Below are 14,388 nucleotides of genomic sequence, written 5' to 3' on the forward strand. Positions count from 1 at the left end.
TCCATGATGAACATAGATGCAAAAATCTTCAATAAAATACTGACAAGCCGATTGCAACAGCACATCAAAAAGCTTATCCACCATGATCAAGTAGGCTTCATCCCAGGGATGCAAGGCTGGTTCAACGTATGCAAGTCTATAAACGTAATTCACCACATAAACAGAACCAAAGACAAAAACCACATGATTATCTCAATTGATGCAGAGAAGGCCTTTGACAAAATTCAACAGCCTTTATGCTCAAAGATATTTTTTAAAAGATAAATACATTGAAGGATCATATGGATTCATACTGAACTTGCCAAACCAATGGGAAATGCCAGCTCCAGTGATGTGTGACATTAGTAATTGTAATCATAATGGTGATGATGTGAGAGTAATAATAATGATATTGATAGCTGTAATCTGTTGAGACTCTCCTAAGTATCAGGCATAATATTTTGTATTTTATATGAATGTTTTCATGTAATTCTCATATACACATCAGATTCAAAGCAGATGCTGGTGACTGAAGCTAGAGTGAGGGGTGGTGGACAGGGTTCACGTGCCTGAAATGGGGCTATGATTTACCAAGTCAGTTCAGTGTGAACAAGGGTATCCCACTAGCATTAACTTCATAAGCCTACCAGCAACTTCCAATATTTGTTTTCTTTTTGTTCATGTGATTCTCAATTCTGCCTCCTCTCCTACTCCACAAGAACCCAGATCCTATGACAAACACGATGTTCCTTCCAGGGTTCTCTTATCTTTGTCTCATGGGATCTTTACATCTTGTTATATATGGGCCCTTCCAATTATCCTTTTTAAAATATCTATTAAACCTAAGGAAATCCAAGTATTTTGGCATCAAATATATCATAAAAATCTATTTGTATTTAAACACCAGTGCTAGAGAAGGGAGAAATATCTCATTCCTATTTAATGACATTCTAATTACAATTGAAAATTATTTAAAATCCTAAAGTAAAATAAAACACAAATGCCACCAAATGGTCTTATTCTTACATATGAATATGCACAGTAGAGGAAATTGTAAAAGGTACTATCAACTGGATACAGGCAGAAAGGGGACCAGAAGGCAAGTTTGAATCTTCTGCATCTTAGGCTAGTAACACATTGTAACTCAATTCAATTCCATTTAAACACCTGCCTACGCAATAGGCACTAGAGCTGTTCAATGCTACACTATAATTTTATACTCTAAAATCTGCTGTAGAAATTGTAATAATTTAATAATCAAATTTTGACTAATAAATTATGAATCATTGTTGAATATACATGACTCAATGAGAAGAAATAATAAGATAGTGGGCAACTAAGGTAAAAAGTTATTCATATCATACTTCTGGAATGTTCTAAAAAGAATATAATGTGAATTATCTTTGTGATATATTACTATTAATAGTAGGCACTAGTCCAAAGCATACTATTCATTTTGCTTTTACAAATGATGGGGAAGAAAATCTTTCAATGCTCGATATGCCATGTAAATGGCTTCTCAAAGAGCTTTCTGTAGTTTTATAGGAAAACTAAGGCCCAATGTTTATTTTTCAAGGGAAGAGCCAATGAACTTGGAGCCAAAGTGTAATACGGATCCAGACCTGATTCTATCATAAGTACCATGTCCATAGGAAAGCCACTTCAACTCACTGTACTTTTCTTACCTATAGGAGATTAGACTGATAAAGTATCAGGTTTATTCTGGCTCTAACATTCGCAAATGCCATGAAATGCACCCCCCAATAAATTAAGATTAAATGAATCCCCAAACCCCAAATATGGTAATTGTAATCATTTCTTATAAAACATAAGAATGAGACATAAGAATTTTATATGAGATACCAGCACAATTTGCTATCTGAGTCAGTCTCAAGCAACATTTAATAAGTAAATATACAGCTAAGCAGTGGACTATAATGCTTTTACACAGCCAGAAAATAGCAATATTCCTAAAATTAATGAAAGCATACACAAATCCACTCAGGATGCTAGGAGACAAACAGCTAATTGATATGAGCTTATAAACTGTATTCTTCCCAGACTATTCATCTTATGACATCAGCACCCTGAAGCCACATGCAGAGGATGAACCAGACTCCCCAATGCTCTATAGAACCATGAGTGAGGCAACCCTCGTGAGAAAAAGGATGAAACCTCCGATGATGGACAGAAAAGAAAGACAGAAAAATAGGGCCTCTATTAACGGACACTTCTATAACCATGAAGTAAGTGAGTTATAATTCCATTAATGTAATACAAAATAAGGTTGCCTGTTTCACTAACAATACCACTCAATTCAATTTGCAATTTAAATTCATAATAATAATAGTAGTAGCATGTCTAACATTTTAGGGGCACTCTCTACGGGCTAGATATTAAACTAAATGTTTTAAATTGATTTTTACTGAATTATCTTATTAATCACTAAAACAACCCTGTGAAATATATACCATTATTTTCTCTACTTGACATATAAGCTAATTGAGGCTTATGGAGATTAAGCAATTTGTCTTAGATTATACTTCTTTTAAGTAGTAACTCTCAACCTGAATGCAGCTTTGTCTGACTCTAGAACACAAGTTTTTAACCACCATGATGTGTGAACTTTATCTAAGTGGCAGACACTGTGCCAAATATTAAAAACATGCAGATGAGGCATCTGATGTCTTAGCCAGCATTGAGCTCAGGGATTGAGCAGGGAAACCAACATACCAGCAATAATATTGGAATCATGTAAGTGTTACAAAGAGGTTGGATCAAAAGACATTTGATCATTAGCATTTAAATAAAAGGAAAAAGCTGCAGGCCAATTTATTCCCATAAATCGAACTTCTCATGTTGCCATGTTGCCTTCCAGGTCTTTTACCTGTACACACATTCTTTTTATACAAGTTTAGTTGTCGTTTAGATACAATTCACATTCTGATTTTTCATTTAATACGTGTTAAATTTATATGTGCCTTTCCGTAGTGCTTGCAAGACATTACGTTTTGCTGAAGCAGGAAATATATCATCATTTTTTCCAGAATTCAAATGTTTTTCATGTGATGTACCTTAGCAATCATTCATTGCTCCATCTCATAAATACTTAGCACTTACAGTGTGATAGCTATCCTCTGAGGCCTTTAATAAGAAATCTGAACTCATTTCTTTGTAGGCTTTCTCCTGTAAGGATTTCTACCTTATTTCCTCCTTCTTCTTCTACTCTTGGGAGAGTATCGCTAGCGGGTGTTTGGGGCCTGGTGGGAGAAACCTCTCTTCTCAATTCTTTATTCATATCAGAATTTTCTGGCTCCAGAATTATCCTGATAGCTACAAAGTAGCATTCATAGTCTCCCATGGGCAGGCAGCTACCAGCTGTCCCTGTTCTCTCTTCTCAGAAATCATGTCGCATTTCATTATCTTGTGGGGTAATTTGTGCTGAAGAAGGAAAGCCACATTGCTTTAAGCAAGTGGTTTTCAGATTGGATCACTTGTGCTGAAAATGAAATTGACACTAGGTTAGCAGCACAGGATGGTGGTTAAAAGCTTGGGCCCGGGAGCTTGACAGCCTGGTTTTACGTCCTTGCTGAGCAAGTAAGCTTAAAACCTCCTCCATCTCTTGGTCTTAGTTTCTTCATTCTTCTTACTTTACAAGATTATTGATGAGATGGAATGAAATGGGGTAAATTAAGGATAAGAATAGTATCTGGCACAAAAGAAGAACTCAGTTTACATTAGCTTATGTTGTTGACTGAATAAGCTCAAGCTGGGACTGTAGATATTTTACACAAATGTCATTCACTGCAATTTAATAACTAGCAGAAAACAATACAAACAAAACAGAAAAAACAAAGCATTCTATCAACAATTATACAATGATGGGCATCAAGGAATTTTAGTAGTTATGTTTCATAAGTTGCTGAACATCATAAGATGTTTTTATACTATGAAACCCTTGTTAATGCCAATATTGTTAGGCTATGAATAACACACATATTAAAGGCTTACATTATGATATCTGGAGATCGGTTATGGTGAATATGACTTAACTAGTAGTATATTTCTATCCATGCAATAGTAAATGATAGGTTTCATTATGCATTTTGACCAACACAACTGCTATAAAGACTACAAATTTAAAATACTGCTCTGAAAAGCATGATTCCAAATTCACTATATGTTGACATTTTAAAAGGACTCTTAGAGATTAGTCCTACTCTTATTTTATAAATGAAATCATTTATTAAATATATGTTAAGTGAGTCAGTAAAGATGTTAAGTGAGTTGACAAAGTCGGAGTTAGTGGATAGTTAGTGGGCACTAAATTATAGGTCCTGCATGCTAATCTATGTTATTATCATACTACATGAAGCTTCACATAAACAACATCAAACCACATGTACAACACACTCTCACCTTAGTGCAGGATGAACACGTGGTTTTCCATAGAGCTTGTAAGTGTCACAGAATAATTCATCCATGCTCTAAAATGTCTACAAACATTGATTTTTTATACTTAAAAAAGTTTATCCTAGTCACTCTCCACACATCCTTTCAGAAAACTTATTTACATATCCATATTTTTATTCAAACAAATGCCATGTGTGTATGTGTGTTATATGAGTGTGGGTGTTATATATGTGTGTGTTTTATACTTGGATGTTAATTTGCTGATCTCTCAATATAGGACTCATCTTTCTAACATTCCAATGAGCCACCCCAAAACCCACCCATCTCCACATCTGCTGAACCCACCTCATTTCTACAGAGTCATGGAATACTTGGAGATGGTGCATGTAAATAAAATATGTGGAAATAAATCTTTACTTAATATTTCTATCTATTTCTTAAATACACATATGGTGACATTTTTTTCTTACTTTCTGCTACATAATGAGTAAAATATTTTCCCTCTCTTCTGCTCTGGTACACATGGAACTGGATTTTCTCCACCATGAATGTCATAAGTTACACATATACCATCAACTAACCCATTGTGAGTCTCCACTCACTCTTGCTTCTCTTCTTAAATTTCAGCGTATATCATTTGTATCCCAGAATTTAAAATTAATTTTGCCTATTTATGACTGTTATGATAATTAAATTAGTTGACATTTATAAAGGGTTTAGAAAAATTCTTGGTACATAGGACTATGTTAAGTCAATAATTATTTGAGAATTCTGTGACATTCTTTGGAATAATATCATCACTTTCAAGAATTATATAATCTTCCCACTGATCAGCAATGTACTTACATATTAACTTGCCTAAACAGATAGTTCAGCCCTTGCCTAAGCACAAACACATCTTAATCTCTGTATAGATTTTTAACCCAGAAATACATGTATTCATCCCTTGGTACCTGTGGGGAATTGGTTTCAGGACTCCCTCACCTGCAGATACCAAAATTCACAGATACTCAAGTACCTTATATAAAATGGCATAATATTTGCATATGTCCCACACATATCTGTAGTTATATTTAATTTATTTTGAAATCCTAAACTGCACTAAAGAGGGATGTAATTGCCCGGTGAAAATGTTATAAACATCCTCAAATGGTGTTTTACCTAATTTACTCTAGAAATAATATAAAGCTGCTTAAAAGGACATATAATATCCAACAACAACAAAGAAAAACAAACAAAAACAAAACAAATTTTTAAATGGATGACCTTGGATTTTTTTTTTTTTTTTTGCCCTGTAAGAAGACAATGTTCAAGATCTACTGTCAATACAATATAATTTTAAAGACTTATATGACAATTCTTTTTCTAGACATCAATTTTCATTCCAGCCTTTGGATCAGAAACTAAGGTCAGAGTAAACAGTAACATGAGAACTGAAGAAGTAATAAAGCAACTTCTCCAAAAATTTAAGGTAACCTTTATCACTTAACTGAGCTATAAGTATCTTATATATAATTCAACTGTAAACACATAAATCCACTCTTCTGTAAAAGACCTATGAACATGCAAATCTAAATTGGATGTTGAGTACTGAAAGATTCTTTCTTATGTATAACACCTTTTAGTAACTGGCCCTTAAAAAATTATATGATTCCCATACAAGCAGAGAAGATTTTATGTCTAAAAGTGAAAAATGGAAGAGAGAAAACAGACATGATTTGGGTCTTTTCTTGTTAGAAAACATCATATAATAGCAAAGAATTTATATTTGTTCATTTTTTCCATTGGCAGATTGAAAACAGTCCCCAGGATTTTGCTCTTCACCTTATTTTTGCAACAGGAGGTAAGAAAGCTTGATCGCACTTTATACCTGACTCTAGAGTGTTAGTTTGCTGCCCAGGGAAAAGGCAGAATAGTTTACCTCATTCTGTGGAGAAAAGGGAAGAATGGGTAGGAGCAAAGGAAGGAGTGGTCTTTAGAACATTATCTATAGTCCACAATTTTAAAGAAAGATAACTTAATGGGTGTTGAACAATGAGAACACGCGGACACAGGGAGGGGAACATCACACACTGGGGCCTGGCTGGTGGGGGGATTGAGGACGGATAGCATTAGGAGAAATGCCTAATGTAGATGACGGGGCAATGGTTGCAGCAAACCACCACCATGGCAAGTGTATACCTATGTAACAAACCTGCACTGCACATGTACCCGAGAACTTAAAGTATAATAAGTAATTTTTTTAAAAAAAGAAAGGTAACTTGGAGGGGAGCACTACACACTGGGGTCTGTTAGGGGCAAATGGGGGAGGGACGGGGGGTGGGGAGGTGGGGAGAGATAGCATGGGGAGAAATGCCAGATATAGGTGATGGGGAGGAAGGCAGCAAATCACACTGCCATGTGTGTACCTATGCAACAATTTTGCATGTTCTTCACATGTACCCCAAAACCTAAAATGCAATAAAAAAAAATACGGAAAACATTTCAGATTGCAAGCTAAAAAAAAAAAGAATAAGGTATCCTTGAAGGGTTTTATTATGTGAAAGAGTTTGCTTGTTGGCCAGACATTAAATTATCTGAATGGAGATTAGAACCCTCTGGAATTGTTATGCACTTTTGTCTTTGCTCACCACTGTAACCTTCTTTTTGGCTTTCTTTTCTGAGTGTCACTCTTAGAGGAGCCATGATTGCACACCTGTTCTCTCTGACATTGATATTGCCTCTTTTTTAGCACAGGGTCTGATACATTGTGGGAGTGCTATCTCTTTCTCAGTAGAGATGCATGTTCAGAGCTTTGTGGTGGGGGTAAAAGGTTAGAACCGGAACAGTGAGAAGGCTCTATAAGTGGGATGCTAGGAGCAGAACATAATAGAGAGATTAGAGAAAAACCGATATGGAAATGAAAGTTTTAAAACTTCACAAATAAAATATTTTGTATGTCAATTTGTAGAAAAACTCATGCTATAATTTAAGTGTCAGAATGTTGAGCCAGAAATTTATTAGAATAAAATAATACATTTTGATGCCAGAATGACCCTAAGAAAATGAAAGCTGTATCTCCAAACATATATAAAATTAAAGTTCTTATAAATTGAAGGCTTAAAGGTAAGATCTATATTTTGGAAAATTCTAAGGGCACATATATATTAATATTCTAGTTGTTTAAGAAAGAAAGAAAATGAAAAAATTTAAAATAAATGACAGCAATATTGAACTGTGTAACAATTTAAAAGATACAAATAGTAGATTATAAAGAATATTGCCAATGCTCTCCAAAGATTAATAACTATAATACCAATAATTTCCTGCAAAATAATAACAAAAAACAAATCAATAAAAATAGAAAAAAGCACGAAAATACAATTCAAAGAAAAAACTAAAATAACCAGCTAAACACTTTTAGAAAAGTCTTAAACTCAATGAAATGCAAGTAGCTAAGGAACTGCAAGCTCCAGCCACACTGTCATATTATGTTGCACTTATCAGATTGGCAACATGCTTTCAAATGATTCTACCCATGGTTGGCATGCATCCGCATAAAAAGATATTTTCATGCAACATTGGTAAAAATATGACTTTCTCTTTTTTGGAAATTATTCTTGCAATATTTATTAAATTTTACAGTATACATGTCTTTAAGCTCAGCCATTCCACTTGTGATAATCTATCCCACAAAAAAAAAAAAATGAAAGCAAAACAAAGTTACTCATCCTAGGGAAATGATTAAATAAATGAATATTACGCTGCCATTGAATGGGATGAATTAGATTTATGTCAATAGAATTGAGGGAATTCCATAATATATTTTAAGTGAAAAATGTAAGATACCTAAAAGTATATATAAAAGATCCCATTTTTTAAACAAGCAGTTACAAGTTCCCATTTAAATATATGGTATATATGATCATATGACCAGGAAGAAAGGTATGGAATGATAAAAACAAAACCACTGAGATGATTACCCATTGGCAGATTGGGGAGATGCAGAAGAGAGGATGGGAAGGGGGCTGGCGAGCATGATGGCTCACACCTGTAATCCCAGCAATTTGGCAGGACGGGGTGGGCAGATCATTTGAAGTCAGAACAACATGGTGAAACCCTATCTCTACTAAAAATACAAAAGAAAAAATAGCGAAGGGTGGTGGAACACACACATTTAAAATATATTATGGACACTCAGGCGGCTGAGGCAGGAGAATCGCTTGAACTCAGGAGGCGGAGGTTGCAGTGAGCCGAGATTGCGCCACTGCACTCCAGCCTGGGCAACAGAAAGAGACTCCATCTCAAAAATAAAAAAATGATTTTTTAAAGATGTGTACAATAAAAATAGCAAGCACGATATGATCACCTTTATGTATCATGCGTTTGTGTGTGTGCATAGAGTTGTGTGAAGAGGACACTCAAAGGGTAATGAGGAGTCTCTCAGGGCTCAGGAATTCCAGGCATGTTTGACTTTCTGCTTTATACCTTTCTCATTTATTCCAGTTACCATAGCATGCAAGTTTGGGGAAGGGGATTTTTTTAAGGTTAAAAAAGCAGTTTTATTAAGAAGTCTTAAATGATTGTGTGGCAGCTTGCTAGGTTGTACAAGAAAAGATTTGAAAATTCCCCCTTTGATGTTCTCCAAGAGTTGGATTCCATTCACGTGCACCTTGTTCCTTCCTCATACCTTTAACTTCAGCCTGCATTTGAGCAGAGATATGGCTTAGTTTCTTGCCGATCATTCTTGGACTCCACACAGAGTGCTGGACCTATGAACAAACAAGCATGTTATTTTTATAAGCCGAAAATATAAGTCTATTTTCATTGCAAAAAAACGTAGTTCTTTATAATCTCACCTGTGAAAATCCCATTTTCTTTTATATTTTGTGTCAAAATTTTGTATATATCCATAACTGAGGATGATAATAACTAGGACTCTTTAGGGACCAGAAAAAGAGGAAAGAACAGCATAGGGCCCCTGTTTGGGCAGTAGTCTGGAAAATAGAGATAGATGGGATTTAACTTTATATCTACAAAGCCCATTACAGTGTATCTTACATTGTAGTTTATTTCGGATTACCTATAGAGTTCATTTGAAATACAGATTCCCAAACCTTTCCAGATCAGAGGACCAGTCTGGTAATATGAATTTTAAATAATCATCCCAGATAATCATAAAACAGAATCATGAAGCAAGAAACCATGCTAAGTTAAGATAAAAAACGGAACAAACTGAGGATGCTAAATCAAGTTAACATTGGACCTGAAGGTCAAAAGAGGATTCTGGTGAGTGGATGGGAGGAGCTAAATTGTCAAGGCTCCCAACTGCTTCAGAAATGGCAGAGGAATTAAAACAGTAAATACTGACACTGCGAGAACAGGAATGGGTAATGTCAGCTTAACTGCGGGGACGCTGGGATTTTGAGTTCTAGACTCTCTCTTGACTCTTCTGGGATATGTCCAGCTCAAGGAATCAGAACCGTTCTCACTGTTCCGAAGAAAGTAAGTAAAGGGAGGGAAAAAATGAAGAAAGATGATGAATATAAGGACACTGTGTTTTGTTCATGCTTCATTCTGATAAAAATGAAATCCCAGATGTGAAACTACTTTGACAGAAAGTTAGAAGTACTTTTATAGGAGGAGTTTTTATATTATAACTTTTGGAAATTTGAAGTTCTGCAAACATACCAGATTGGAAGGTATTTTCTTTTTCTATACCATTTTCATGGCTGAATGGATGAAGACCACAGATGAATGAATAATATTATTGATCTCAAAACCCTTGGGAATATAAATTTAAAGATGAGCCAAAAATTGGGTGTGGGGTGAGACAAAGGAAGAATTGAAGATAAATACATGGTTTTGGACCTAAACAACTGGAAAAATGGAATTACTTCAACTGCACTTGGAAAGAACCAACAAATATTTGTTGTATGGGTGAAGGAATCATGAAATAAAAACTAAATAATTACTAAAGCATGCGACTTTATAAATGGCCTGTAAGACTGGAGATTTGTTTGAACATTCTAATCAAAGCAAGGTTGAGTTCTTTGAAATATTAAGTCAAACCATGAGATACAATAAGCGAAAGAAGTTCATTGACATTTTAATTTCAGTTTGCTTTTTAAAATAAACTGCCTCCTGCTGCTGGTGTTATTTTTTTCTAAGTAAGTTAAATCAGAAAAATAAATTGGAAAATTGTCTTCCTTCTTTTCCTCTAGCATGAACTTCTGATTGTGGTTGATTCTTGTTTTCACTCCAGAACAGAGACGACTAAAGAAGACAGATATTCCACTACTGCAGAGGCTCCTACAGGGACCCTCCGAAAAAAATGCTCGCATTTTCCTCATGGATAAAGATGCAGAAGAAATTAGCAGTGATGTATGAATCCCATCACCCTGAGTCTGTTTTTTGCTTCCCTCCTGACTCAGCACCTCTTACATAATTGTCCTGCTTTTTTTTTTCTTAGGTTGCTCAGTACATTAATTTTCACTTTACTCTCTTGGAATCCATTCTTCAAAGATTAAATGAAGAAGAGAAAAGAGAGATTCAGAGAATAGTAACAAAGTAAGTCAAGAGCATGCACATTGGATACTTGGTTCTTTAATAGGTCCAATGCACATAACATGTCCAATTTTTAATAGTCTTTCTTCTCATTTTCAGATTCAATAAAGAAAAGGCTATTATACAGAAATGTCTTCAAAATAAACGGGTAATAAAAACAGAGACAACAGTTTAGCAGTACAGGCTGCTATTGCTAAAACACTTCAAAAAACTCAGAGAGATATGACTATTTGATGAGTGCATAAGTTCTGTACTTGCATTTATAAGAATATATATGAGACTTTAATCTGTAGAAAATTGAATGTCAAAAAAGCTTGTTTCTGTTTGAAGTGATGAGGTTAACTAGGGTTCACAGTTGGACTAAAATGAGCTTCAGTTTAGTTTCAGTAACTGAAATAAGCTTGAATATTGTGCATTCCAAAGAGTTTTTATAGTAAAACTTGTGATGAACTCAAATTTAAATTGTGTCTTAAGCAGTTTAAACTTCAGTTAGCTTGGACTCTGAAGAGAACTGAAGCACAATCAATGGAGTCAGAAATGACTCAGGAAAATGAAGCTGCCAGTTCTTGAAATGAAAAAGAAATGCAGTTTTACACCATCAAGGAATCTATCTGATGGTGACAGTGTTTCACAGCTTCTTGAAAACTCTGGCATTTTCATAAAGTCTAGGACTACATTTACATGGCCTGTTGATTTCTGGCTATCTGTAACATCAGAGCTATCTGGCCTTTGGAAAGGAAAAGATTATGGACTCTGTAAAGAAATCCTAATTGAAAATTTCTAAGCCTCCCCTCAACCCTTTTTTTCTCTCTCTCTGCTCTACTGATGAAAGAACTTTCATCAGTTCTAAACTTTTCTTAAGCTCTTTTTTAAGTTAGTTGAATTTTTCTTTATTTTTCAAAAAATATGTACATCACATAGACATAGTACATCAGCTAAAGCAAGAGTTGGCCCACAAATACCTGTTTGTTGCTGAATGAATACAATGGATAAAGCAAGGCTGTTGTAGCTGAAGTTAGGTAGGGAACAACAAACTCTGCCCTCTTAGCATTTTCTTATTCTAAATGACAACTCTCAAGGTACTTACAGATCTGCTTAACCCACCACAAAAAACCCTCTAAGAATAAAGAAATGCTATAGGTATCATCTACGATTTTATTTATAAATTCTATATTAAAACGGAATTACATGTAACATTCTTTCATTCTGTAAACTAATTCTATTTGCATTCCTCATAAGCAGTGTAGTGAATTGTCTGATCATATTATATGTACTAAGGAATAAGTTTATATGCAATAAACCCAATTGAAGGATTAACTAATAATATTAAAATATGAAACATTTTTAAGACAAAGGCATTCCTTCTCAGTATTCAAACCTAAACTAGATGAAGGTGAAAGTGTACTGTAGCCTTTAGGAGCCTAAGAAGTCTCTCTTACTCAATCATAGGCTTGCATCTTTATTCTTTTACCTGTCAATTAATAAGAAAATAGTCTCCTCTCACTAAAATAAGGCATTTTTGTATAAAAAAATAGTAGTGTCAAGTACTTGCCATGAACATGATAAAAGATTAATCTTTATAGACTGAAAAGTATAAGAAAAGCACCAAGTCTTACATAGGAAAAAAAGGTAGATATGAAAAAAAATCACAGAAGAGAAAATGTAAATTGTACTAAGCATATGAAACAAGTCATATCTTAATAGTGATCAACTGTGTTAGTCTGTATCAATCAGGAGACAGAAACAATGCAGCATACAGGGAAAGTTTAATATAGAGAATAGTTAAGCTATGATAGGAGAGAAAAATAAAGATGGAAGGAGAAGGTACCCTAAGGCTGAGAGAAAGAATTCTAAAAAGGAAAAGCAGGAATGAGGGTTTCAGAATTCACTGGAGAAGGTGTGGCTGCAGCCCACTGGAGAGAAATTTGCCGGCTTGTCCAGGCCGGTGCAGGACTACAGGTACCAGACAAGCAGGTATAAATAACCCTGTGGATGTGGACCAGCTGAGGCAGGTGGGTACATATGCAGAGGGACTTGGGACTTTGCCAAAGGGTGAGCACAAAGGAGTCAGGGGAGGTGCTCCAGGTACTATTGAAACTAGAAGCCAGAGGGGGCTCCTTTGCAGGAACCTAGCGCAACTTTAGGTGTGACTTGAGACTGAGCAAGACAAAGCTCAGGCAAGTGGGACAGTAGCCGGCCAGTCCATCATGGTCCTCTATATGACCGTGCACCCAGCTGAGGAGAAGGGATGGAGAACAGCAACTGGAGCTTCAAGACAGGATTGCATTGTGGCTCCAGGTGATATCACCACTGCCCAAAGCAAAAGCTGGAGAAGCAGGTGGAGTAATGCTGGAGAAAGCAGTCTGAAGTCACACGCAAAGTTGTGCTAGGTTCCTGCAAAGGCGGCCCCTCTTGCTTTTAGTTTCAATAGCACCTGCAGCACCTCCTCTGACTCCTTTGTGCTCAGCCCGGAGGAATCAGAAAAGACCACTTCCTCTTGCAGTGTGTCTCCAGCGCCCTCTACTGACAAAACATGACATCATGCAAGCTGCAAAGAAATATTTAAAGGATCTATTTTCACAGAGCACGCAACCAACAGTGAATTTGGAGCCGCGAGGCAGCAAAACAATAACTGGCATGCCAATTAAGTACAAAGTAAAATAAATAAATAAATACATACGTACATACACATTTTGGGCTATTAGCAAAGATTAAGAAATGATAACATTAAATAATAAATCACACGGAGATGGAGACAAACTTCTGGTAAAAATACAAATGGATATGATTTTTGTTGAAGGCAACTTAGTAGTCCATTTATCCTATAATTCTACTTATAAGATCCTAGCATATGGAAATAACCAGAAATACAAGTACTTTTCTGCAAAGATATGTTTTATATTATTTATTGTGATGAAAGGAAATAAAAAGCCTAAATGTTCAGAAAATTATTCAAAAAGATGAAAGGGAGAAATAAGCCATGCACCATGGCTCATGCCTGTAATCCCAGCACTTTGGGGGAGGCAGAGGCGGGCAGATCACTTGAGGTCGGGAGTTCGAGATCACACTGGCCAACATGGTGAAGCCCCGCCTCTACTAAAAATACAAAAAATTAGCCACGTGCAGTGGCAGGCACCTATAATCCCAGCTACTTGGGACGCTGAGGCAGGAGACTCATTTGAACCAGGGAGGCAGAGGTTGCAGTGAGCCAAGATGGCACCACTACACTCTAGCCTGGGCAACAGAGCAAGATTCTGTCTCCAAAAAACAAAAAAGAGGGAAATAAACGTTTATTTGTATAATGTTATATAGCCATTAAAATTATGTTTCCAAATAATTTTAATTATGGGGTAAATTATTAGATATCTAAATAAGAATATACACATACACATATTCCAAAATATTTGTTATATAATTAAGGCATATATATTATGTATATGTATATATATA

The 14,388-nt window shown here is 35.5% G+C and overlaps 1 protein-coding gene across 2 annotated transcripts in view; it reads left to right on the top strand.

Annotated features, from left to right (window-relative positions):
- Positions 1–12,288, top strand: part of RASSF6 (Ras association domain family member 6) — a 35,040-nt gene extending 22,752 nt beyond the window's left edge. The window contains exons 5-10 of one of the 2 annotated variants that reach the window (XM_017512937.2): positions 2,041–2,225; positions 5,762–5,863; positions 6,184–6,235; positions 10,637–10,755; positions 10,844–10,941; positions 11,038–12,288. In XM_017512937.2, coding sequence (XP_017368426.2) covers positions 2,041–2,225; positions 5,762–5,863; positions 6,184–6,235; positions 10,637–10,755; positions 10,844–10,941; positions 11,038–11,113 — 632 coding nt within the window. In that variant the 3' untranslated portion in view covers positions 11,114–12,288. The remainder of the gene's footprint in view (positions 1–2,040; positions 2,226–5,761; positions 5,864–6,183; positions 6,236–10,636; positions 10,756–10,843; positions 10,942–11,037) is intronic. The other variant, XM_017512938.2, reaches the window with a different exon arrangement.
- The last annotated feature ends 2,100 nt before the right edge of the window (positions 12,289–14,388 follow it).

Source organism: Cebus imitator, unplaced genomic scaffold, assembly GCF_001604975.1.
Source record: "Cebus imitator isolate Cc_AM_T3 unplaced genomic scaffold, Cebus_imitator-1.0 Scaffold480, whole genome shotgun sequence".
NCBI lineage: Eukaryota > Metazoa > Chordata > Mammalia > Primates > Cebidae > Cebus > Cebus imitator.